At 37.3% G+C, this 27,869-nt stretch overlaps 1 protein-coding gene across 1 annotated transcript; it reads right to left on the bottom strand.

Moving 5' to 3' along the window:
* Positions 1-907: 907 nt before the first annotated feature.
* Positions 908-26,315, bottom strand: LOC306860200 (adipolin). Its single transcript, XM_079401771.1, has 8 exons — positions 25,129-26,315; positions 12,997-13,104; positions 11,595-11,706; positions 11,267-11,448; positions 8,513-8,621; positions 5,782-5,875; positions 3,738-3,816; positions 908-2,500 (listed from the first exon to the last, which is right to left on the bottom strand). Exons 1-8 carry the CDS (start codon positions 25,300-25,302, stop codon positions 2,402-2,404), a joined length of 957 nt encoding a protein of 318 aa, XP_079257897.1. The 5' UTR covers positions 25,303-26,315; the 3' UTR covers positions 908-2,401.
* Positions 26,316-27,869: the final 1,554 nt, after the last annotated feature.

The following is a 27,869-nucleotide window of genomic DNA, read 5'->3' as shown; positions in this document are numbered from 1 at the left end:
CGCAGCATAAATGGCTGCCCACTGCTCCGGGTGTGTGTTCACGGTGTGTGTGTGTTCACTGCTGTGTGTGTGCACGTTGGATGGGTTAAATGCAGAGCACGAATTCCGAGTATGGGTCACCATACTTGGCTGAATGTCACTTCACTTCACTAAAATTAGAACTGAAAATATAACAATAATAGCCCATTCAAAATATTAATGAAAACTATGACAGTATAAATAATACTTAAAGACGGTTTTACAGACGAAAATGTAACCACATTGCTTAGTATTACAAAGCTGTGATATTGGCTTAAAATGAAAGAACTTCACCAGAGAATTAACAGCATCCTTCAGAACATTCAGAACTTCCAGATCACTGTTTTGTTTTGAACAGTTTTGGTTCTCAAAAACTCTAAGATAAAAGGTACAAAAGCTACTTGGGAGGTATGTACACATCAGATAACTACTTTTTGTACAATCTTTTCTGAGAGTGTAAGTAGAAAAGAAAAACGAAAAGGCCTATTGACTAAAGATGAGGCTTGAAGGCATGGCGGCTTCTGCAAAACCACAGGTCTTGTAGGGAAAAAAAACCATTATGTATCTGTTTTTTCATGTGACAGTCTAAATGACACTCAAATGATTGGATTTCATAGATGGGTCTCTGGTGTGCCTAGGTGGCATACTGTACCACCATCAGTCTGTCAGACTCGCTCTTGTTTGCCAAGGTATTTGAGGTATCCTGGATTATTTAAAATGCAAATGATGCAAAGAAGCTTTTTCCACACTACCGCACCAAAAAATATTTTCCATGAGCTTCATCGTGCGACACCGGGAGTATGTCCTGCCTGCTTTATTGAGCAGAGAATTACGAACGTTCGCAAGATTTCAAAGCTCATAAAGTCATTTCGAGTCAACCGCAAGCATGCCCAGGTGAATAGATAAATTTTACATTTATTGAACATAGTTTAAATTCCATTACACCACAATACAAGCAAATACTGTATATTTAAAGAGGTTTGCTTACATCATTTTCACTTGTATTGAGATCTACTGGAAGGCTAGAAGCCAATATAAAAAAAAAAATCTGTTTTAATTGGCAGATACATTTAAACATAAATAATTTGTATGGAAAATTGTACATATGCTAATATATATGTGCATTTTAATTTCTGTATTTACTGAAGTTAATAACAAAGACGACGTTTGGGGAAAAGGAAGAAAAGCAACACATCTGAAAAAAAGCAAGAATAAACTTCCATGGAGACGTGAAAAACAGAGCATTCAGATGACGTATTTGGCATTGCAGTAAACAAAATGAGAACTCAGCAGGACTCTAACATGTCTAATCGATCATGGCAGTAGCTTTCCAAACACACATTCACACACACTCCTTGATAAACGCTATTGTTTGGGACTGTTAGCTGTTGGACGTAAAAATAGACTGTCATTCATCTTGTTTCTTTTCTTGTATTTGGCTGTTTCCTTCTTTTGGCCGATTATAATGGAAAATCTGTTCTTTTATCAATAATCAAGTCACTACAACATGCTTTTCTGAGCTGCATAGTAAATAAAACTAGCTTGTTATATTTAAAAATACAGGCATGTATGCACAAGAGGAGGTGAGCATTGTGTGTAACACCTCCAAAAGATCTCAAAATCCTTAAAGGAATAGTTCACACAAAAATAAGAAAATGTTATTTTCAGGCCATCCAAGATGAGTTTTGTCTTCACTGAATTAGATTTTGAGAAACTTACCATTAGCAATCTTAATGATGGATTAGTTTTTATCAGCAGTTTGGACTCTCATTCTGATGGCACCCATTCACTGCAGAGGATCCATTGCAAGTGACGTAATGCTATATTTCTACAAATCTGTTTCAATGAAAATGAAACCCATCTTGGATGGCCTGAGGGTGAGAAATTAGTTTTAAAATTTCATTTTGGGGTGAAATATTCCTTCAAGATAAATCCAAAATAGTTTAACTCTTGTAGAAAACCTCTCACCATAGAAAACAAACTGTGTATATAAACATTCTGTATAAACACTATTAATTAGGAGGAAGGACAAAACAACAATGTCAAAATACAAAAATCTCTTTGTATACATCTATAAATCACAAAATAGGACATAGTGAGTGGAAACAGTGAGAACTGATCTTTCTGAAGAGGTAAAAACCTCATTGTAGACGGCACATGAGAGAGGCAGATGTGGATCGATTGTCCTCAGTAAAGTCTTTCAGTTTTGCATCCAACTGTCTCTGCTTTGTGGAATATGTCCATGTCTCATCCATGAGCAAGCCGAGGGCTTTGTAGCAGTCACATATTGTCTCATGAGGATATATGGTGCTAGATGATAGTCCAAAGAGGAGCTATGCAGTCTTATATGGCCTGCCAGATATAGTCCGGCTGTAAAACAAGGCTATACCCCCAACAACATGCCCATGAAATCTGAACCATTCTGTATTGTGATCGATGCTCCAGCTGCATTGTCCACGAATATGGAAGTGTACTGCCCGGCCTGTGAGAAAGAAAACATCACATTATTTAAAGTCATTGTCAATCTGCAACACATTTTACTTAATTTTATGTGTTTAAAGGGGTCTTGAACTGACTTTTTCTTTTTTTTTTTTTCTTTTTTGTACTGTTCTCTGAGGTCCACTTATAATGTTATTAAGATTTTTACATCAAAAAACATCACAATTTAGAAGTAATAGGCTATTTTCTGTCCTGTGTTGACCCCCTCATCAGAACGCTCTGTTTGAATAGGCGTGGCGGACTTTAGACTCGGAAGTAAACACCCACTGCTATGATTGGCTAATAGTTGTGAATTTTTGACAGCCTAAATTCTTCACAGATGGATGCTGCTGTTATTTAGCGTAAAAACGCATAAATACTCAGTGCATATCAAATGATCTGTAAGAAGACAAAGCAATAGTTATCACATAATAATAACACTTAATCAGCACAGCACCGTCTTTTAGTTTCAGTCATTCTGAAAATCAAATTATGCCTTGTTTTCAAAACAAATACGCAATAAAATGAAGGGAACAAAGGACCAAGATCTTACTGACGTGGTCTGGCACTTTTTTAAAGTTTATCATTTGGTTTCTGTGTAGACCTGCGTTTGCAGCTCTCGTCATTTACCTACAACGTGCGTGAATCGGTGGGCGGGGCTAAACAGGCAGTGATGTGGAAGCAGGCGTTGATCTACTTCTGCAGAGGCAGTGTTTATCCACACTATTACATCATAGACTGGTACATTCCACAACTTGTAGTTTTGGCAGGCTTCAATATAAGCTGTTTTTAGACTAATGAGAGTTTTAAATTCTGAAACTTAAAGGATGTTTTTGTACAATGACCACTAATATGTCAAAATATGAGGGAAATTTAGATTTCTCAGTTCATGACCCCTTTAAGAAACAGGATAATGAAAACTGTGTGCTTCATACCAGAATTGATCCAGACTAAATGTCACGTTTACAAAAATAGCTATTTAGATGTTGGTTAACATTATCCACTACAAACTAAGTTAACTCTTTTTTTAAATAATAAAAACATGCACTGATGAATTACTTAAAATAAATACAGAAACATTCATTAACAAACTTATCGTTTTAGGTTAAGATTTTAACTAGCCTTTTGTTTTTGTTTTTATCTTAACAGCAACAGAAACACCATATTTGAATGATAAGGATACAACTACATAAAAGTAAAACTGCATTAAACTGAGAGGAGTGTGTTTAACTAATTCTTACCTGAAGTTCCAGCAGTCCATGGACAGATACTGTAAATATCTTGCTGTTGCTCTCAAGGCCAACAATCATTTCCAAGGATCTATTACGGTACAGAAAACATTTTGAGGGAACAAATTATTTATTTGTAGAATTCACAAGTCAATACAAAATCAGTACAGTCAGTAGAGATTAGATTCTTAATGATATGTTACATTGCATAGAAGTTATGTGACAGTTCACAAATTCCCCTATCCAAGATATGCAAGCAAAGTATTGATTAGACCCCTCTACTCAATTCAATTCAATTCAGTTCAATTCAATTCAATTTTTGTTTATTTATTCATTTATTTATTTATTTCAGCAAAAGATGAAGTAGTATAACTGTAAAATAATTCCATTATAATTCATTTTTACTTAGTGAAATCATGGCACAGTGTTAAGGTTATTCAAAGAAAGATAACTTTTTTTGTTATACATAAAAGTGCATTCCTAAAAATTAATAATTTTCCGTTAAAGGTCTCTATTTGCACTTTGCAGCAATACATTTTAGGAATTACCCTTCAGTACTGTTGCTAAGACCAACAGGGAGCCCACGAGTCAAAGTTGGCGGTAAAGGTTACTAAGGTGACAAGGACCAGACTGAAGGTGAGAGGACATTTTTTAAAGGCCTGCTCCACTTTAACACAGGAAATGCCTTGCTGGTTCCACACAAGCTAGAACAGACAACATGCTTTACAGCCCATGCGTTACCGACTAAGAGCAAAAGAGCACTAACAACCAGCAAACACTGGAAGAGACTTCCAGGCTGATCTGCCACCCCCATTTCCCCTTCCCCACCTCATGTACCCCTAGTAGTTTGTTTTTCTCTTTTCTTTTAAGTAAATTCATTTTTGTTTGATTTGTGAAAGAGGATTTTTATGACATGCACTCACACGCTTAAGCCACTGAAATAAAAACCACATGCTCTAAATGTAAAAAGGAGCTCAAGAAAAATACTCATTTTCATCATAAGCAATGTATTCCTTAGAGCCGGAGTCATGAATTTGCATTGATGTGGATGTGGTCTGTGGACAACGGGTCCAAAATCGAATGTTAATAAATAGACTACTTGAGGGTAAATTATACATAATGTAATCATAATAACTTTTCTAGCAAAATTGCTGGTGTCAGATTTTCTCCTGGATGGTTCTGCTAACAGAACTGACACTAAGTCTGACAGAAAGACCTGAAATCAACGAAAATCACAAGAAACTCTGTGTGGCCAGTTGGAAACACACTAAAATTTTAGCACTTTAATTATATAGTTTGAATGATTCATTCATGAATCAAACATCACTACTTCTCTCAAGAGGTTTTCAGTAAATAATCACTTAAATTTTAGTCTGCTTATCCCACAACTCTATTGTATGCCCTTTTAGGACTTGTCCGGAGCCCCTAAAGCGACATTATTGGAGAAAAAAATATGAGATGGAAGGAAAAATGTATTTGAAAGCTTTTGCGTTTGCTCGCAAAATGTTTGCGATCCCTGAGAAACATTCTCTTCAAAAGTATTGCATTACCCAGAGAAACTTTGCGTTTGCTCACAAAAGCACTGAAATATCGTTTTTCCTCCCGCCTCATATTATTTTTGCGTGTGAACACAGTTTCTGGGGAACGTAAAAGCATCTAATTTTATTTTCCATCACAGTTTCCCCTTATGGGCTCCTAGACTTGTAAAATAGTATAATATAGTTGTATGAGACCAGAAACTGTTTGATTACCAAAATTCTTCAAAATATCTTCTTCTGTGTTCTAAAGAAGACAGAAACTTATATACAGTAGGTTTTGAACAACATGAGGGTGAGTAAACGATGACAGAATTTCCTTTTGGGTGAACTATCTCTTTAAGCTTGTTTGCAATGGCATAAAAGCTAGTATATAAAAAAGATAAAATGTTCCTTTTATGTTTCACAGAAGAAAGAACTTCATACAGTTTTGGAATAACATGAGGCTTAATAAATTATGAAAAAAAATATATATATTTTTGGGTGAACTATCCCTTTAATGTGAGATAAAGCAAACTTACGTATATCTGTGGCAGAGTGATTCAATGCAGATCAAAACTCGGACATTGTCTCTGGCTCTCAACTGGTTCTTACTTTTCTTCACCTCAGTGTGGTCTGCAAGAGAGTATACAAAATACAAAAAATTATATTTCCTGAGAATACTTTTCAGACATGCACTACAAACTGTTGTATGAAGAGTAAAGGCTGTTGAAATGTTGTTTGACAGAGTTTTGTATGTGGAGCACACGATGCCATAGCCAGTAATGTTTGACCTCCAGTCACGTCTAAATATTGGTCTGTTCTATAAGTCTGCAGTGGATTTGTGAATTTGTTTGGGGATGTTGATTTTCTGCCACAGTCTACTGCAAAGAGCCAATTCCTTTTCCCAGAGCTGTATGGCGGCGCCACAGCTTAGAAGAGTTTTGCATTCAGAGTCCCTGGGGCTTATTTCAGTGTAACTCCACATAAGCATTGCCTCTGAAAGGACGGATGGAGGATCACTGCACCCCCTCTTTAGAGCATCAACCAACAACAAAAAAAAAGTATGGTTGTGCGCTTTCAAGCACGGCACAAATTTTTAAAAACTTTTTAAGCATGCAAGATTGTGCAAGACACCCTCAATCTCAGCAAACAAGTACAGCACGGTTGGAATGTAAGTTACAGGGGAATGCAATCCATCTGTTGAGAAAGTGCCAAGTCTGAAACACATCCATTACATGATGGCATCTCCTGATAGAGTTGACATTGAAAATTATTTGTACTCCATGCATTTGTATTTATAGCAGAGAAACTGAATTTTCAATTAATCTCTGTATTTGGCAGACAATTTTATCCAAAGCATTTTTTAATAAAAAAAATCTACATATCCATCACATTCAAAGGTTTGGAGTCAGTAAGCATTTTTTAATAATTTTTTTTTTTTTAGTAAGGATGCATTAAATTGATCTGAAGTGACAGTAAAGACATTTATAATGTTACAAACATTTTGTATGTTTTCCAAGTAAACTGCTCTTTTGAACTTTCTAATTATCAAAGAATACTGAAATAAAATGTAATGGTTTCCACAAAATTATTAAGCAGCACAACAGTTTTCAGCACTGATAATAATAATAAAAAAAATAAAGACCAAATCAGCATATTAGAATGATTTCTGAAAGATCATGTGAGACAGAAGTCTGGAGTAATGATGTTGAAAATTCAGCTTTGCTGTGACAGGAATAAATTTCATTTTAAAGGGGTCCTATTATGCTCTTTTACAAAGTCTTGATTTTGTTTTGGGGGTGTACTTGAACATGCTCTCATGCTTGGTGTTCGAAAAAAAACATTATTTTTTCACATAATTTACATAATTCACATATTACAATAGCTCTCTCCCCAGCCTGCCACAAACGGCTCGATTACTAGTTCCGGATTTGATGAAGGCCCACCTTCCGAAAAAAGAAACGTGTTGTGATTGGTTAGCTGTCCCAGTGCGTTGTGATTGGCGAACGGTGTTTCAGTACTGCCCCTCCCCTTGCCAAAGCCACAAGTTCGTCAATGGGTCAATATTGACATATAAATTCAGACCCCGAGTCCGAGAATATTGAGGATCGCGCAGAAACTTTGCACGCACGGATATTGCAAGACATATTAAAGTGGTAACGTTATTGTTGTTGTTGGTGGTGTTGTTTTGGCTAAATCATGTTTTAGATAGGATGTCAACAATGGCTGCATTTACTATGTACTGATGAGTGCAACGGTAATATGTATTACGTTTATTGTTCTTCGATTGTTCTTTAATTCTAACACTATAACATGAATTGCAGTGAAACTGTTATACAGTTGAATTTATTTATACCATAGTCCCACAGACTTACACAATTTTTGGCGGCATATTTATGCAAATTAATTTTCTGCCAGCTGGAGGCGCTGTTGGAACAGGAGAGATGTTTCCCCGGTAACGCTGTACACAAAACAGAGCTCTGCTCACAAACGCTGCTTTATCAGGCATTACATGCAAGATGAAATGAAAATGACAGCCAAAATTTTCTGAAGACAGTCAGTTTACTTCAGAAATACAGTGATATAAAAACACCCACACCGGGTTTCGACGTTGAAACGTGCAGTGCTCAACCAAGCGTTCTCCCCACCCGCTAACCATTCCGTTGACAGGATTTATTTTAATTATATTCTAATGGGCCGCTTTGTGATAAAACGACTTTGTAGTCCAAACGAGCTGTTCCTTGTAGTTCTTGAAAAGGGATTTTTTCAATCGAAATATCTCCCTTTGTAGTGGACTTTGAGATTCGTAACTTTGTAGATCTTTTTATGCCCAAACATACACACTACACACTGACTAAAATTCAAAAAGTGAAAAAGCATAATAGGACCCCTTCAAAAGGGGTTCTATTCTATACTGAAATAGAAATTTTAGATTGTAATACTACTTTTAAAATAAAATAATTTCTAATTAAATAATAAAATAACATATATAATTACATATATATATTAATATTATTATTATTATTAATAATATATTCTATTACTCTTTTGACCGTAAAATGTGTACCATCCATATCCAATTTTACTTTAAAAATCACTGTAAATTGTGTACATTTTTGCAGTTCATTCATGCATTCTATTGTTTGAACATGGGTTTGATTCCGCTAATCATTATCATACCTCCAAACCTCATGTCTAAGACTGAAAAAGTGTTAGAATTAAAAAAGGCAGAAAGTTATTGGTGAGGTGAACCCTTCAGCCTTTCTTTACCAATATGAACGTTGGCAGAGAACTGATAAATTCCAGTTACAGGAGCTGTAAATCGGCCAGTGGACTGATCCATCCCCGTCCCTCTGAGGAAGGCACCTTTGGCAGGAGGCTGAAGGTATGAAACAGGTGAGAATTATTGAGGGAATACAATGAACACACCTAATAACCACTGATCAACATTGATCTCTATCTGAAAATCATACTTTGTAAATTGCTGAGCATTCCAAGCATCTCAAGAATAGGTTTTTCAGCAGAATTCTTGCTCTCCACACTCTAATAAACGCACATGCAAATCAAGCATTCTGCATACAGCGTTCGAAAACATACCAGTTTTAGGGCTCCGTTTGGGAGCACATAACCATTAAATGGTTACAAATATGTAGACATCTGCCAAGAATCCTCCGATTCTGTTTTTGATCATAACTGCACGCTGCAGCCATGCCAGACCACATTATTCTGCATTACGCCTCCAGAACCCACCAAGAGCTCCAGACTCAGACGCTTTTATAATGAGTCCTCCGATTAGTGTGCTAAACACTGTTCGGTTCTGCCATTTTTGTGCTGTCAGCTTTGAACACATACAATGAATGCCTTTCATATACATGTCAGATCCCAACAGATATGTGAGAAGAGCGTACTTTTATTTGACATCTATTTCTACGTTAGATGAATAAAGCTTTGTATTGACATTTACAACCGTTATTTCATCCATTTGACAGATTTGAAAGACTATATGATCATAATTTCTTTAATACGGAAAGTAAGAATCATATCCTCAGTGATCAGCAGAATTAAATTGCTCATAGGAGCTTAGATTAAATCTTGTCCACATTAATCGGTTGCAGTTTTTTCCGTGACTAAAATACGTGGCTAAAACATGGACTTTCGGTGTGTGTCCTTGGCTGATCAGAATGCCACAGGGTAAAGCTCTTCCTTGAAACAGCGCACTGTTTCAAATGGTGTCTATTTTTATACACACCACTCACTCGTCCAAAACCTCAGACAGAGTACCTTTTGTACACCACCAAGACAGCAATGTAGCACATTTGAAAAAGGATATATTTTTTAGGAGGAGGGTGGATTAGGCCCTTCTTGATTGGCTGAGTAAACAGTCGGCCAATCCAATGTCTTTGTCACTAATGTTCAAGTCAAGAGTCAATCAGGAGGTTACAATCACAGGTGGCCTTAAGCTGTGTCTCTAAAGCTGATTGGAGTGGAGTTACAGTATCTGTCTGTCTGACTGGCTAATTGATTTTGTAATTCTGTTTGATAATGGAGAAATTACACATTTCATTTTGAACACACACACAGGTTGGAAGAGTTTTGAAATGGTGTTTAATATTGTGTAAAACTGTCACCATGAAGAAGCCAAATGGAACTAAGACAAAACAAGCCAATATGAAATTATTTGCAACAGACTGGAATATCTTACATTCTGGCAAAAGCCGGTCCCCCTGCCGCAACGAGACGATCACATGTTCGCTTTGGAAGCTGAGTCATTTACTGTAAATGACTGTTTCTAAATAGCTGGAATGCTCATTTGAATTAGCATTAATGTGAAAGTTTTATATGCAGTGTTTCCTTTGTTTTTTGCTGGGCTGTTAACAATAATGTGCTTAACATGCAGCACAAGTATAAAAGTCTAGATATAGGACAAATTGTGACATTGTATAATGTATTATTTGACCATAAGCTATAAACACAATAACTTTTAAAAACAATAGCTTAACAATAACAAAAGACATCAATGTAAAATGGATGATTAAAGACTGCTGAAAATTAAGAGGGTCACTGGTCAAGTAAGAAATAATTGATGACGGGCCATTAAATTATTAGAAAATAGTGCACACCCGAGGTGGTGATGCAGCCACGACTTGGCAACTTGAAGTTCATTTTCTTAAAGAACAGCGCTGTTGTTACCTCGCTTGTGAGAAATGTCATGTAGCTTTGAGTTGCTGAACTATTTTACTGATAAAGTCGTCAGAGTAGCGCTAGCAACATTAACGCATGTTTCCATGTCCAAACTGTATGTGCAAATAGCAATGGATTCTATTTACACTAAGTGAAAATAGCAGTATTTTTAACGATATGCTATTTACACAAAGTGCAAATAGCTATAGATTCTATTTACACTGTTAAAATATCAAGATTTTCTGCTATTTATACTACTTATTGCAAATAGTAGCAATTATCTGCACCTCAGTATTGTAGTACATTATAAAACAGTACGCAATAATAACGTATTGAATGTAAATTCTCATTTTAATTCAAATTAGTAAATGGAAATGCTTATTGGGACAATAAAGCCCTCCCTACACCTAACCCTACCTGATACTTTTTTTTTAAACTTTTTGATTATTTCCTTAATTTTTATTGAGAATAAATGCCTTTCCGATGCTATATGAAATTTGAAAAGGGAGAAAAAAAGTTCGGCAAAAGGCAGGCTCGAACTCGGGTCAATCGCGTCAAAAACCACACGCCTAACCAACTACGTCACTGAAACTGAAAGTAGATAAGCATCTTTTTTTCGTGTTGACTATCCCAATCAGACATTGGTGGGTGGAGCTAGTGTAAATAGAGTCTGCCAACAAGGCGTTGTTATGCAAAAATAAATAAATGAAATATGACACCAAAGATATGTTTTTTGTTTTGGTTTGGTTTTGTGTAATATAAAGTTAGCATCAATTAGATCCATTATGATGGATTGATAGTCCATTATGATATAAGACAGATATATTTACTGTCTGCACTTACTGTCTGAAAGTTCTGCAGTTCAGCCAGAGTCTTTTTGTCCACAACGACAGGGCCTTTGAGTTTGCAATGGAAGGCTTCCTCGATTCTCCTGTAGGAGGTCATACTCTCTAGGGTAATCAGAGCCGTGGGCAGCTGACTGGGTTCGTTGGGCCTGTCCACTGCTGCTCGTCTCTCTGTGGCCTCTGTTCAAGCAGATCACGAGTAGACACATCACTGTATGCACTTAAAAACACCTCATCACTGTATCTCTCAAAATGTCCAGCCCATCTTCATGATAGCACCTTGATGATGATAGAAAATGTCCATCGCTGGGATTGTGGGTCCTCACCTTTGATCATTTCTTTGAACTCTCGCAGCAGGACCTCTTGAGTGACCTCTGCCCCAGGGGATCCTGGGGGTCCCTGAGGCCCTGGAGGTCCAGGAGGGCCCGGGGGACCAGGCTGATAGTCAAAGAAATATAACTGTTATAGAATTTCAACTCAATTTAATCAAGACTCAAATTTCTTTGAATGCTCAAAAGAGCATCTCACTTTATGCAATGATGTGTTACAACTTGAAATGTGTTAAGGAATGTGTTATGCAATATATTACAAATTCTCTGGTAGAGATCAATTATACATTAAATGTTCATTCTTAGACATTCAACTTTTTTGAAGTGCAATACATATGCAATGGTGCTTTTTAGTTCATATACTGCACCTGAAGTTTTACATGTGTCTCTAGCTACCTATTTTATTAATTAGCCATCACAAAATACAGTAAGTAATGGTGGTAAGCAAGTGTAGGCTAAATGTACTAAAATACAAAAATTCATGCACATTGCCGAAAAACATCACTGTAGTAGGTGCTTGGCCAGAATAATTATATGTTTAAGAAAAGAGTTGGCACATCATAACTGGGAAAAAAAACCTTAAAGAAATAATTAACAAAAATGATCATTTGCTGAAAATTGTCTCACCCTCAGGCCATCCAAGATGAAGGTGAGCTTTTTCTTCATCAAAAACAAATTTGGAGAAAAGAAACATTATATCACTAGCTCACCAAATGATGCTCCTCTGCAGTAAATGGGTGTCGTCAGAATGAGAGTTCAAACAGCTGATAAAAACATCACAAAAAACAGTCCAAAACAGTTATAAACAAATATGTCTATGGATTCTGACATGTAAGGTTAAAAGGAGATTAACTTTTATCACTGGAGGAAGCATTATTATGGACTATGAACTCTATTTGGGTCAGAAGTGATGGTTTTATGTAAAAAAAAATGCCTTGATGGATTTGTTTCTTACAAACACAATTTTCGCTTCACAAGACATTAATTGATGGACTACAGTCATGTTGATTACTTGTGGATTGTTGTGATGTTTTTATCAGCTGTTTAGACTCTCAATCTGACGGCACCCATTCACTGCAGAGGATCCATTGGTGAGCATGTGATATACTATAATGTTAAATGTTTATTTTCTCCAAATCTATTTTGATGAAAAAACTAATTCAACTATATCTTATGTGGCCAGAATTTTTATATGAATTTTTTTATTTTTATGTGAACTATTCCTTTAACTTGAAACATTCTTAAATTCCACATTTTTTCTTGATTTATAAGAATTGTTCTGTACATTCCAGGTGAATGAAAATTCCTCTCCTTGCCACAATTTCAGCTCTGTCTCATGTGCTACTGTTGATTATGTGTTTGACATTTGATAATATGTGATTGTAAAGATTTTCCGCACCAGTGGTCGTTTTCGCTTTCGGCATTTTCCGGGAAAATTGCCCACAGGTCTCTTCACAAAATCCATCCATGATCCAAGAGGGTCCACTCTCTGGTTCTCACTCACCTGCTGAATAAAAACACAGAAATTATGACATGCATGTTGTTGTTGTTGTTGTTTTTTGTTTGTTGTTTTTTCACATTTCTATATAATTTGAAGTATTCCGGATATGATGCACACATGAAAAAATTGGCATAATATTAGGTTTGGTTAGTGTACACGTCAGAGCGGATGCACAAAAAAGGTAAGCTACTCCCATTTTTATATTTGATGAGTCACTGGGAGAAGTTCTAACTGTGATTTATCAGATATTTAGTCCAGAGATCATTTTCCCGTTGGCATTGAGTGCAGTACATTGTAGCTACGTAACGAAATCCAATGAGTCATAATTTCTGCTTACAAACCCTCTCAGGAAAATTATGTCTAAAGATGCTATTAAATGGTGCCAGACATCAAGGCAGGTTGCACCACAGCAGTAAAGGAATGGGTCTTTTGTGTGGCATGCAGCACTACCTCATGCCAAACACAGTCAGTCAAATTTTCTCATGAGGACTTTACTCTTAGCTTAATTACTTCTCAGTAATTCTCTCAGGTGCTACGTCAATTTTGCCCAGTAGGGTCTGTGAAAAATAAACAGCCTTTCTAAATTGATCTCTCTCAACAAGTTTCCATGAGCACAACGTTACAGTTCACCTAAAAATGAGAGGCCTGAGACATTGCATTATACTGTATGTGGGTTCCTTTTTGCAAATCTTTAAACACATACAGCGGCTTTCAGTGGAAACATTGCTTGCTTCTTCTATTCAATAAGCTCTCAGAGCCTGAAGTTCATTTCTGAGAGGTAGATTTCTAACTCAGAGAGAGGTTATCAAATATGCAATCTGTGATGTAACTCATTCTATTTGGCAACAGTTTGAACCCTCTAAATCCCACGCTGGAATGACTTCAGCAATTATAGGCCAAACCAATGACATCTCCCCTTTTTTTGGTGGTTCTACAATTTGAGCTATTTTCTCAATAGTAGCTTTCAGAATTTTATATAAAAATGGTTTAAGATGGCTGTCTAGTTGAAAGAACACACTGTTTGCAGGGATGTGATGAAAAATGACTCCTGTACATCACACCCCTACAAAGTACCAATGAAGTAATTTGTTACTCAGATACATTTATAAAGTAACAATCATACAATGATCCTTAAAGTTTCATTTAGACTATCAAAATGAGTTCATATCTCACCCGTCATTGAGATTTAAATCCCAATATGTGTCAGGGTTCTGTCACTTCGGTCTAGTTTATTCATGGTTTTGTGACGGAGCCCTGACACTCCCTTCTTGTCTTGTTTTCTGGTCCCGGCACTCCTGTCTTGTTCAGGCTCGGTTCTGGTTTTGTGTCGGGGTTCGGACACTCACGCTCCAGGTTTGTTCTCGCTCTGGGAGCGTGCGATTTCCAGTTCGCTCGGGCCATGCGCTCCTCTGTCCTCTGTTTGTGTGTTTTGTTCAGCACGCGGTTCGGTTTCGGCCGCATGCTTTCTTTTCTCTTGTTTTGTCTTGTTCTGTGTGGCACGCAGCTTGTGTTTTTTCACTGGATGCGTGCTTTCATGTTTGTCATGTTTTGTGAACACGCATCTTATGAGTCTCCTCATTAGCTGCGTGTTCGTGTCCTGTTTTGCACATGGCTAGTGATTTTGTTTTGCTGGCCATGTGCTTGTGTTTTTGTTTTGTGTGAGCACATGACTTGTCTTGTTTGGTTCTATGTGCCATGTACTCTCATGTCAATTGTCTTGACCCCACCCACCTTGTTTCCTGATTATTGGTTAATTTGCCCCACCTGTGTTTACTCGGTACCCTCCTCATTTGTTCCCTTTATAATCTCCTTGTGTTTGCAGTCTTGTGCCGGTTCGTCGTCGTTGATGTTACCCTGTGTGAAGTCTTGCCTTGTCAGTCTGTTTTCCCCTACGGGGTAGTTTTTGTTTGATTTTATAATTAATAAAGCCCCATTTCCTCCTGCAAGTGAGTCCTCGCTCTCATCCCTTCACCCACACCTGACAATATGTGCATTAAAGTTCATCTATCAATTTCAAAAGCTAAGAAAAAAAGTTTCCTTTTTTTTATTTTAAAATGTGAAAACCCGCTCTACATATTTTGACATTCAACTGAAAAGCATTTTGACAGTACTCACAAATTGAACTAAATATGAAATTATATAAATATTTATTTAAACATAATTATTACTTGGTCAACTAACCACCAACAGTGCTGAAGAGCTGACTATGTTTTCGCTTCGATGAAATGCGAGGCTTTATAAATCCCAGTAACCACAAATATGAATTGAATCTGCTTGAGCCCTTCCCTAAACTTCAAGTGACTGCGGTCGAGATAGAAACAAAGATAGAGACAAGTTGTAGAGGTGAGCTGTCTGAAATGGAATTTGTTTAGGTTTGGCACCGAGACCTGGATCACTTATCTGTTAAACTAACATGCTGCATCTCTTCACAGAAAGACCTGCCTCATGTTAAGATGCAACAAAGTAAGCCCTTGTTTTTCTTATACATACTGGAATGGGACAAGCTCATATTTTTGCTTGGGTGTAATTTTTTTCCCTATTCTTGTGACAGGAGACAAAATAAACAACTTAACTAGCACACAAGCCTCTCGCATGTTGGATGTCTGAGTGTTATTGTTGTGAATTAGGAGCCCGGAGACAGCCAAAAGACAGACAGATTTGTACAGATACTGTTACAGCAGAAGGCAATCCCTCAGATCTTCCCCAAACACTGGGAGAAGACGTGATTTGTTTCTTTTCCATTGTCTTTTATGGAATGCTTTATAAATACAGACTGTATCATCAGTATGTCAAAGCAGCACAGAGCAGGCTATAGTTGTGCCAAAAAATGATCCACAGGATTCTAATATTACCAAAAAGAACAAACGCTCAGGTCATGAAGTATTCTGAATACTGTTGATTCAATATGGTTCTATTAAGGATCAATATCGACTTTGGCGGCTCCATTGAGTTGTTTAATTTCCTGTGCCAAATAGAAGTATAAGCCACAGATGCTAGCACAGAAGCTAACTTAAAGCTTAAGGGGAATGTACTCTCTTTTGGCCTCGGCAAGAGAGTTACAACCAGTTTCCACAAGATGGACAGGTCAACACCTTCACCTTCACTTCAAAATATACGAGGAACTTCCATTAACACTTCAAATGATCAGAGTCGGATCAGTTGGTGTATGGGGAGGATCCATAACTCTGTCAAGACAAGGATTAACTTGCCTGAAGTTGCTGCTTGGAAATGTCATCGAAGTTTGTGGAGACACATCTATATCCACGCAATCTCATTTCATCATGTTTCCTCATGTTCTTTACTCCAAAAATGATAAACCATTCTTTGACTGTCAGAAAGCAAGGATTCTATAAGTATGGACAGACAGTTAAAGTTCTCTGAAATGTTTTTTGGATACAACGGAACATTTTCACAGAGACTTCAGGCTGATACGGAATGTGCAGCGGTTTGCTCAGTGCGATAAACTTTCGAATATTTCAGGGCGCTGTGTACACAGTCAATTCGGTTGACAGTGGTAGCATGGCTTGTATGAAAAGCCCTATACGCTGAAGTATTTCAGATCATGACAGATCATGGCAAGCTGTTATTATCTCAGCATACCACTGGGGTGGATTTTTCTCTGATGAGTTTGTTTTGGGGCTGTTAAAACAGCAGAGCTTTGTGGAGCAAAGCTGCCAAATGCTCCATTAGAGACGGAGTAAAAAAAAGTTGAGCAAAGAGTTTTGATGAGAGTCAGAAAGAAAGCTGAGAAAAAGAGACTTATGAGACTTCATAATAGCCCCACTAAGCAAACACAAAGCTATTTTCACATAAATAGATGAACACAATATAGAACCTGCAGCTAATTTATTTTTGTTAATTGGTCAAAAGGTTTGCCCAAAAATGAAAATTGTCTTATTTACTTAACCTCATGTTGCTCCATGCCTTCCTTTCAGCTGTGGAAAACAAAAAGAGACATTTTGAAGAATGTTTCTGTCTGTTTTGTCCACATCATGAACAGCCACTAACTTCTAAATGTCTAAAAAAGTATCTAACTCTTCTACAAGTGCGAGCAGGAATCTGTAATTACAAAGTAATTTACTTATGTAGCGTGTGTCAAACTTCTGTTTAATTGTTAATGGTTGTATTCCAACTACAATTTTATTTTTTTTGGGGTTTACCAGAACAAAGTGCCTGAGCAATTCAATTAAATGTAGTGCACCTATTAGTGTATAATTACAGTTTTTTTCTGATGATTGCTGAAAAAGCATTGCAGTAATAAGTTTCAATGATTAATTTAATAGTCTTAAAACATTATTTAGGTAATAATGGAATATCAAAATTCCAACATTTATTTTTAGTTTTGAACTGTGTTCAAATAATTAGCTTGATTAACAATGCTGCATTTCTCCACAATTCTTAGTCCTCACTGTGTATTCAGAGAAAAGAAACAAAAAAATCTATTTATTTTCAGAGAAAAACATCAGACTATTTTTGTGGCAGCGCGCCACAGCAAACATAAACACGGCCATAAAAATCTGCCTTGAGGCCACAATCAACAATTATGCAGCAGTGTTTGATTGTGAAAAACCTTGTAACCTCATCTAGGATGTATATCCATTTCATTACAGTCTGAAGGTACGAAATGAAACAAAATGTTTTTACATGACATTAACTCAGTGACAAGTATATAGCCCAGACTTTACAAACTGGGTCTGTTCTAACACAGCCATGAGGTTTAGTGACATTTTATGAAGAAATTTCTTCTGTTTGTTGATCTTTGTACCTCAGGTCCAAAATTTACCAGACATTACAGTAACACTGACAAGTATGTAGCTAAAAATACCCAACCATTAGGTCTATTTCTGTCTAAATGTAAAACTTTGTAAAAGTATTCAGCCCCAAATTCAAATGTCAATATTGGAAATACTATTTGACAATTAAAAATACTTACAATAACATTTTTAAAACACGTTCCTCAGGACTGTTGTCAACACTACAATGATGCAATAGCCGTTGCCGTAAAAATAACACTCGTTGACATTGAAAAATAAATAAAGCACGCAATACAAACACATGAGAAATAGTTGGCAAAAAACACTATGCAGGTGCTTTACAGTGAGAAACAGTGACTGAGGGCTTTCCCAAAGTTATTGTTGTTTCTAGAAGGGTGTATCGTGACTGTCTGTGCATTCATCCATGCATGGCTTGATGATTTTACCCATCCCATGCCTTTGGGGATGGATCCCCCTTTACCATATCAACAAATAGACAGATTTGCGTGCATCCTCCATGTCACACACCAATTATTTCCCAATTCACCCAACATTTTTCATCTATACCCTGACTCATAAAAGACACCAAAATATGGCTGTACACGAATTTTCACTTTTCTTAGTCTCATGTAAACGGTATGAGTGCGAGAGAACAAAATGCGATGATGGTATGTTCCAAAACACAGCTTTCTGGGTCAGTACACAGATTTATGGGTTTGATTATATGGACGCATTCACACCACACCTCAGATTCTTACCTGCAATTATGGTTTCTTTTGTTACCAAGTCATTACTGCTTTGGAAGTCAGAACATGGATATATGAAAAGAGAAATTATTATTTGGCTGGATATCAAGCAGCAGAAAGCTTCAAAGGCCATCATTTAACAGGTAACAGACTCGGCACCACTGTATATTTCATTACCGAGGCCTCATTATTCTGTAACTCCTTCCCTGTGGACAAAGTCTGATAACTAATACACTCCAAATGGTCAACAGATAGAGTTTTTCTTTCACATGTACATTGAATATTTGTTTGGCAGTTACCATAAAGCTCCTTTCATCACATTCATACGTGAACAGTGAAACAGGCTGTTAACCGCTTTGTTATTACTCAGGGGGGGGAACGCTGGAAATGTGCCCATTATAGGCCCACAGGTCATTAAACAGTGACATCAAAGACGCCTGAATCCAATTTACTCTCTATCTTCACTCGTACCAAGCACAACAACATGTATGTGTCAGAATACACTCGTAACTTTACAAAACTAACATGTAGCCAAGGTAATGAGGCTCTGTGTTGTTTTAATAACTCTCGCCGTTTCATGCCATTTAATAACTCTCGCCGTTTCATGCCATTCGTAGCAGGGTACACATTAAATAGTTTAGATTACATTGTTTGTATACAAACATTGTTTAGATATTTATATGTACAGTGCCCTCCATAAGTATTGGAACAGTAAAGACACAATTGCTCTGTTGGCTGTGGAGTCAAGACATTTGCAAATATGATTAAAAGATGAATATGAGACAAAACTACAGAATGTCACATTTTCTTTTTCAACACATATGTATTTTATCAAATAAAAAGAACAGCACTTTTAGAGTTCATCCCACTAACTGATGTGAGCATAAGTATTGGGACAGTTGAACATAAGGCAGATATAAAAGATTAAAAGCTATTGTTTAGTTGCAGATGCCTTGCGCACAATCACAGCAGTGAGTCTGTGACCCATAGACATCACCAGACTCTTGGTCTCATCCTTTGAAATGCTTTTCCCAGGCTTTAATGCAGCCAATTCCAATTGTTTCTTGTTTTGGGGAGTTTCTGCCTTTACTCTCCTCTCCAGCTGGTGAAATTCATGTTCAATCGGATACAAATCTGGAGATTGACTTGGGCAATCTAAGACTCTTTGCCCTTTTAAATTCCTTGACTGAACTGGCAGGGTGTTTTGGGTCATTGTCCTGATGCAATATGAAGCACTTCCCAATGAATCCGGTGGCATTTTCTTGAATATTGGTAGGCAAGATGGTTTTGTGCCCTTCCAAATTCATTCTGCTACTGTCATCATACATTAAGTCATCAGTAAAGTTGAAAGGGCCTGTTCCAGAGACAGCCATGCATGCCCATGTCACAACACTACCTCCACCATGCTTTACAGATGAGGCTGTATGCTTGAGATCATTGCAGTTCCCTTTTTTTCTCGACATTTTTGCTTTCCCATCACTTAGATAAAGGTTAATCTTTGTCTCATCGTCCCATAAACACGGTTCCAAAACTCTTCTGGCTCACCTTCTGGCTTACTACTGTTGTTTTCTCAGCCAATCAGGTCGTTGTTGGTTGCTGGTGGTTTCCAAACTCTTGATTTCTCCATGCCCTTTGTTTTTGCTAGAGCTCTAACTGACTTCCTCTTTTCTTTTAGCATCCAAATTGCTTGCTTTTCTTTCAAAGTCAGCTCCCTCGTCTTCATCCTGGTTTGTGTGTGTCATCATCGAATGCAAGATTCAGAATATAGAAGTAATGGATATAACTGATACGACACATTCCCTGCTTTTAATATCTGAAGAATTAATGCAACAGGACACAGCTGATCACTTAGAAAGACCTGTGAGGCAACTGTTCCAATACTTATGCTCACATCAGATAGAGGGATGAAACTCTAAAAGTGCTGAACATCTATGTGTTGAATCACCCAATAATAAAATGTGACATTCTGTAGTTTTGTCTCATATTCATCTTTTAATCATATTTGTAAATGTCTCGACTCCACAGCCAACAGAGCAATTTTGTCTTTACTGTTCCAATACTTTTGGAGGGCACTGTATAACAAGTGTGCATTCCTGGCTAGTGAAGACATGTGAGGGTAGAGAGAGCCACAAGACTTATTATGAGATCTACTGAGGAATTATCCTGCCCTCCTCTCGCCATAAAAAAGTCAAAGAGTTGAAGAGAGTCTGATTGCAGCATCACACCTGCTTTGTGTACAAATTATAACGTTGAGCTAGTTTGCACTGGTGCTCATTTCCCTTATTATCTGTGGTAGGTCAAATGGACAGCTGAGAAATACTTCAGATAAACATCTACACCGACGTTATGTGTGAGACGTTCATATGAAGTGTTATTGGAAAAGTTGGCTGTCTTAGAGAGTGAAAAAAATTATTTCGGTTTAGGGCTTTTTTATTATTATTATTTGAGTTATTTGTACCCCATTTAAAGTCTGTACATGCTGTTCCTCTGTTCCCTGTCCTCTGTGTCCAATGTGAATGTCCTAGTGGCCACTGTTCAAGTAAATAGCAGGGCTGGATTAAAAATGTTCTTTTTTTTAATTAATCACATTTGCAGATAAGTCATTTTTAATGTTAAACTTCAGATTTACAAAGGCTGTTTTTGAGAACACAATGCATTCATGGCTTCTTCAGGTAGAGCTACTGAAGCCAAAACAGAGTCAACTCACCATTCACTGGTCATTCTTTTGTAGGGCTGTGTATTGATTCCTGATTGAACTGAATTTGATTCAGATTCACAAGTTTGTGATTAGATTCCACAGCTGATTTATATAATTTGATTCTGATTCATTAGCCTATATTTCTGTCATATGAAAAAAAACACATCTTAGTTAATTTTGTAAATTAGACACCACTTTAGTCTGATGTAAACAGGTCTGTGCGAACCATTAAATAAGTTGGCTCAAGAGATTAAACTACACTGGTAACGCAGAATGTTTTGATTCACTAAAAAGAACCAGCTCATAAGAGTCTTTTTTTAAATGAATTGAACTACACTGGTTGCATTGCACTGTATGTTTTAAGTCGCTAAAATGAACCAGCTCATAAAAGTTGTTCGCTCGTGAGGCGAATAACACTAGTTGTGTGTATTTTTTGCTTCAATAAATGAACCTGCTTATAAGATCCATTTGTTTGTGAATCGAATTACACTGGTTGCACTGCTTGTTTTTTATTTATAGAAAGAAGCGAAGAAGTGTTGTTTGTTCATGAATCAGACTATACTGGCCGTGTTGACTTTGAATGAAGCCTTCATCACACCCTGCTAAATGAATAAATGTAAATGAAAAATGCAGAATGCAGTGACATCTACAGAACAATAAGCACAGAGTAAAAGACTGATATTGGGATTTTAAGAATCGAAAAGGCTTATATTGGTAGCTGGACTTTAAGTAGCATATGGATCCTACAAAACCCACCTATACCAGTAAAGATGATCTCCATCCCTATGAATGTCACACAGGGTTCCCATCCCGAGTGATGCTTTTTGGCAGTGACAAATCTGGCAAAACACTAGGTTTTAGAGTGATTATGTCATTACTCTCTGATTGTATGGGACAAGATGAAAAGAATGTAAGCAAGGGAGGGGGGTGACTAATCCTTCTCGAGGTGTCCTCTTTCAGGACCCTTTCTGTGAGGCTTTGTGAGGGGCTTATGCGGCCTGCTGCCCCAGTTTTTTCAGGGGGCCGCACCGCCCCTATCGGATGTCCCAGACACAGCGGAGTCAGCCTGGCCTGTGAATGACAGAATCAATGGGCTGGGAAAGAGCTCTGCCAAGGGTCTTTAAATATCTCCCCACCTAACCTTCCCTGGAATTACATCATGGCAACCTGCCTGTGCTGGGCCATGAAGGGAGGAAGAAGAAGATGAGGAAGAGGAGGTAGCGAAGGACACACCTGGGATGCAATGAAGGTACAGCATGAGTTTGACCCAAGGTCAATTTTATTGGTTTATTTTACTGTCACATTTTTGATCAATTTAATGGAAAAAAGTCTCACTGACCCCAAATAAGGTAGGGTTTCCTTTTAAACAATTTTCACTCAGAAATCGATAGCAAATTTCATAGATAATTACAAAGAACTTTGCAAGCAACACTGAGATAAACACAAAATTAGATGTTATAAGCCTGAAATAATAAGTTATTGTAATTGTTCTTTGATTTAAAACTTAAAAAAAAAAGAAAGTATATATATGTGTATATATATACACATACATGCATTTTGACAGTCCCTTTTTTAAAATTCCTTCATATGAATGTCAAAATAAACACATGGAGATATGACACAATCAGACTGTCACAATATCAGTGATGTGACTACAGTGATAAGACTACAGCCCTTGTCAGCAAGTTCACTGAAGCAGTTATAGTAAGAGTTGTTGGCACAGGGGTAGCTGGGAGTTACTTGAGAATGCCAGCTCTATGGGTGGGCTGAGACAGGAGCTAATTTTCCAATGGAAACCCTGATATCTAAACAATACAGGCGCAATAAACAAATACAGAGTTGGAATAGTAATATGTTGGCCTTGTTGGAGCCAGAAAATGTCAACGCACTTATGCACGATAATGCAGCTACAGACAACACGATATGATATTTTCCAAGGTTTATGTACATAGAAATTAATGGTAATTGTGTATTTATTTATTTTATACGCAAATGCAAAAGAGTCCCTGTTTACCGTTCTCATCATCCATAACCTACTGACAACACAAGTCTTAAATAACAAACAAGCCCTCTTTCATGTTCTGGTGGAGAACACCTACTGAGAAGACTAATCGATGCTCTGATCAGACCTTCTGAATGTGCATTCTTCACATATTTCACGCTTCAATCATCCATTTCACACATTGGAGCCTGCAAACCGCTCTATTTATCATTCAGAATCTCATTCTGTTCTGGAGAATTAGACCTGTCTAATTCCCAAGAAACATGTTTGAGTCTGTTCCAAACTAATCAAAAATGGTTGTAGCATCTCCATCATGGGCTTTGGATGAGCTCGATCTAAGCTTGTTTAAATATCCAAAGTTTGCAAAACAGCCGGCGACTTCTGCTCAGGCGCATTTACAAAGTATGATGAGAGACAACTATGGGTGCCAAATGCAGTTGGCTTTGCTTTCTGATGAGTGTGATGACATATTTAACAGAGCATTTAAAACATATCATTCTGAGGTATTTTCTCTGCCTGGCTGTTACAGGGTGATTTTGACACACTGTGAGGAATGATTGGTTGCTAAAATGCATTAAATTTACACATTTGGCAAATGTTTGTATCTAAATAGCATAAAGTGCATTTAAGGGATATAATTTATTATTCTGTGCATTGCCTGTGAATCCTGTTGAGCTACAGGAATACTTAGTGTGCATTAGCGTACCAACTATAAATAAATAATATAATTATATATACACACATTACCATTCAAAAGTTGGGGTCAGTACATTTTTAATAGAATTCTCTTATGTTCACCAAGGCTGCATTTCTTTGATTAAAAATACAATAAAGCAGTAATATTGTGAAATATTAACTAACATAACATATACCATTTACATAACTATTTTAAAATGTCATTTATTCCTGCAACGGCAAAGATCAATTTTTTAGCATACTCCAGTCTTCAGTGTCACATGATCCTTCAGAAATCATTCTAATATGCTGATTTAGTGCTCAAGAAACATTTCTTATTATTTTGTTTAAAACAGCTGTTCTGCTTTATATTTTGAATTTAGGTTTTTCAGGATTCTTGAATTAATAGAAAGTTTAAAACCGCATTGATTTGAAATAGAAATATTCTGTAAAATTATAAATATCTTTACTGTCACATTTGATTAATTTAATAAAATTTTAAAAAATCTTACTGGCCACAAACTTTTGGTAGTGTATATAACCAATATGTTGTATCATGTCTTCTATCATTTTTCATGCAATTTTAGCACCCAGTTAGGGTGAGGTTCTCAATAAAACCCCAAGACATGTAAAACATAGTAACAGCTGTCTGTGTGTTTTCACAGCCTTGAGTCTGACTGATTTCTACAATATCAGAAGTTTCTTAGTAAACTGAAGAAGACACATTATAAGACTTTAATATTTTTTAAAAAATCAACCGTTATCAAAAACATCACAGACATATTGACATACCCTGAAAAGGTGCAATAATTGTACTTCTAGCTTGTCTCATGGGCCATACTTTGAAAAATACTCTGTTGGCATATTAGCACTTTAAGATAGTAACTTGTACCTTTAAGGTAATAATAAACACTTTTTATGGATATATAAGGTACCAATGTGCACTTTTGAGGATGCTGTCTCAGTATCAAGCTGTTGTAGCCCTAAAGGGACAATTTCCAAACAGTTTTTCTATCAGTGATCTTATATAAAACAATCATTTGACTTCTGATGTGGACTCATAAGCATATTCATGTGCAGACCTGGGAAATGAACAAAGCTTAAACATACAAGAAAAGCAATAAGAAACTATCATATGAAATATATGATGTATACCTTCGTACTGCCATCCAACTCCTCACTGTTGGAAAGAGTGGTGTTGAATGCTTCGGTGTGCTGCGGAGCAAGCTCCTTCGGGCTCTTACGCATCTTCCTGGCCTCAGCCCACCCTAGAAGGATGCACTGGCTCCAGAGCACTGCCGTCACCACAGCTAGCAGCCAGAAACGCATCTTCAGCCCACCAGCCAGGAGACCGTAGTAGGTTCAGAAAGCAGATGTTCTCGACTTGGAGAAACACAAAAGAACAGCGAGCCGTCCCACACACTTGACCACACTGGAAGAAAAATACTGTAATAGGCAGGCAAAGTGATTAAGGGACTTGTCCGCTCCACCTGATACCTCAGCCTGGTCTTGATCTTCTCAACAGACAACAGTGTGAAGCAAGGGCTCTTTAGGCAGAAACAAAGCAAAGCTTACTCGACTATGAAATGTGTCAAGTGTGGAGTGGTCCTGGGAAATGACAGGTCGTCGCTGAGCTGACAGCAAATAAACCCATTAGTGAGATGTTTCACGCTTCCTGCCCCACGGGGGGTAGCAGAGGGCAACTGAAGAAGGTCCCAATGTGGGAAGGGGGGAGTGGATGGAAATTACTCAGATTCCCTCTCACTTTCTCTCTGGTTCTTTACCTCCGTCTCGCTCCTACTGGGATGTGGAGTCTTTGTGGTGATGCATATGAACCGATTCTCTGGTAAGCAATGCTGAGCTCTTGCCCCATCAGTCTTCACATGTGGTTCCTTCTTGAAGCCGAGGCAGGAGAAAAAATGTCCTGAGGGAATTGGAAGTTGGAAACACTCCGGTTTTCGTAGCCTTTGGCCTTCTGCTGCTTTTTCTTTCCTTGCAGGAAAAAATCAATCCCCCACAGCCAACTTCAAAGCAGAGAAGCATTTGATATGACGATCGCACCCAAATGCATCTGCCCAGTTCTGCAGGGTGACAAAAACACACGCTCACCTCAAAGTGCGCGATCTGTGTGGACTTTGTGGTAGGTCTTGCTCACAGTTATGTTTTCACCCTCTCCAGATCTTATGCTGTTGCTCTTGCACTCTCTCACTCTGCACACAGGAGGGCTCGCAGCAGAGTTTATCACAGCCCCCTCTCTGTCTCTCACTCTTTCTCTCTCTCTCTCTCTCTCTCTCTCTCTTTCTGATTCCCCTGCTTCTCCTTTCCTCATCAGGGAAACTGGCAACCTCAGTGGGCTCAGCCCTGTTTTATCTCACTAATGAAATACTTAAGTCCAGAGGGAGAGCTCTTTGGCAGGCAGACTCTAGGGAATGCGTGTTCATGTGTGTAGGTGTAAATCTGTGTGTGTGTGTGTGTGTGTGTGTGTGTGTGTGTGTGTGTGTGTGTGTGTAGTGTCCTACTTTGCAGTAGCCCTGTACATGTGACATTTAGTCTCAGATAATTCAAACAACTCAGAAATAACTACTTTAAGTCACTAGAAAGTCATGTTTGACCAGCTGACTAGATATCTGGGTCTTTTAGAGAAGAGCTGAATGTTTATATGAATTGATGTGGAGTCAATCATCCATTTGCATGCGTCAGAAATATATTTCATAGTAGCCTACAAACAATAGTTTTCTACTATATACAACTTGCAAAACATTGCATTAAGGGTAAGGGTCATTTTAGTGATCCTAATAATATTTTTTATATATATAACCTTGTCATTAATCGATTATTGTTCTTACTGTTACACATTCATGTAAAATGCATGATCCTATTAATCTAAGTGACAAATTACATTATGTAGATTTGTGTAACTTTGTACAGCACTGTCTCACAGTAGAGCAACAATACTGAGAGATATCCTAATGCCTTGACGCTCTTCCCCCCTCTGGTGGCTGGAAATAAATCTGCAGTAATCTTGCATTTCTGCACAAACATTTGTCAGTCTAGTAAATATTAATTTAATATGCAAATGTGATGTATATTAAATCAATATTCAAATTGCACTTCATTTTTATTTTATTATATTTTATATACACTACACTACTTAAACTTCACAAGTTTGGGGTAAGTACAATAGGAAAAAAAAAATTGCTTGTCTATGGAATATGTTTCTAACACTCTCAGTATGTATACATCCAGATGGACGTATTTAGACTCATAATAAATTCATATAAATGCTCAGATCTTCTCCAAAAGAACCAGATCAGTCAACTGGTCAAACATAACATTTACATCACATCACTTAAAAGCACTTGTCTGAGATTATTTAAAATTATACTAATATTTCACAATATTATTGTTTTGTTTTACTGTTTTAATCAAATGAACGCAGTCTTGGTGAGCATTGTAACTATTTTATCTATTAGTTAATTTTAGCTATTCGTTCTGGTCCAGTTTACAGAATATAAAAATGTAACCGTGTCCAAAACTGCATAAACTGATATGCAGTGGGATTTAAATGACAGAAATATACCTACCGTTGTCTACTAACCATTAGGCTACACACCTTTTGAGGATCTGCTTTGGGCAAAGGTCGCACACTAGTCCAAGTGCACAGGTACTTCTCCATCACACAGAAAACTATCGAAACACGGGACTGATTAACCTCAGGTTCTATAAGCCACCATCATTTAATCTTTGTATCAGATTCAGAACTGTTAGTATGTGACACATCATGAACCCTCAAGCACATCATGTTCATAATAAAACTTGTATGTATTTTCTATAACTGTTCAAGATGCCCCCAAGAAGCTAATGCGAGTTTGAGACAACATTCTACAAAAACTAAA

This window comes from Barbus barbus (assembly GCF_936440315.1).
Source record: "Barbus barbus genome assembly, chromosome: 41".
NCBI classification, from domain to species: Eukaryota; Metazoa; Chordata; class Actinopteri; order Cypriniformes; family Cyprinidae; genus Barbus; species Barbus barbus.
Note: the sequence above shows the minus strand (reverse complement) of the source record. Positions and strands in the feature narration are given on the sequence as shown.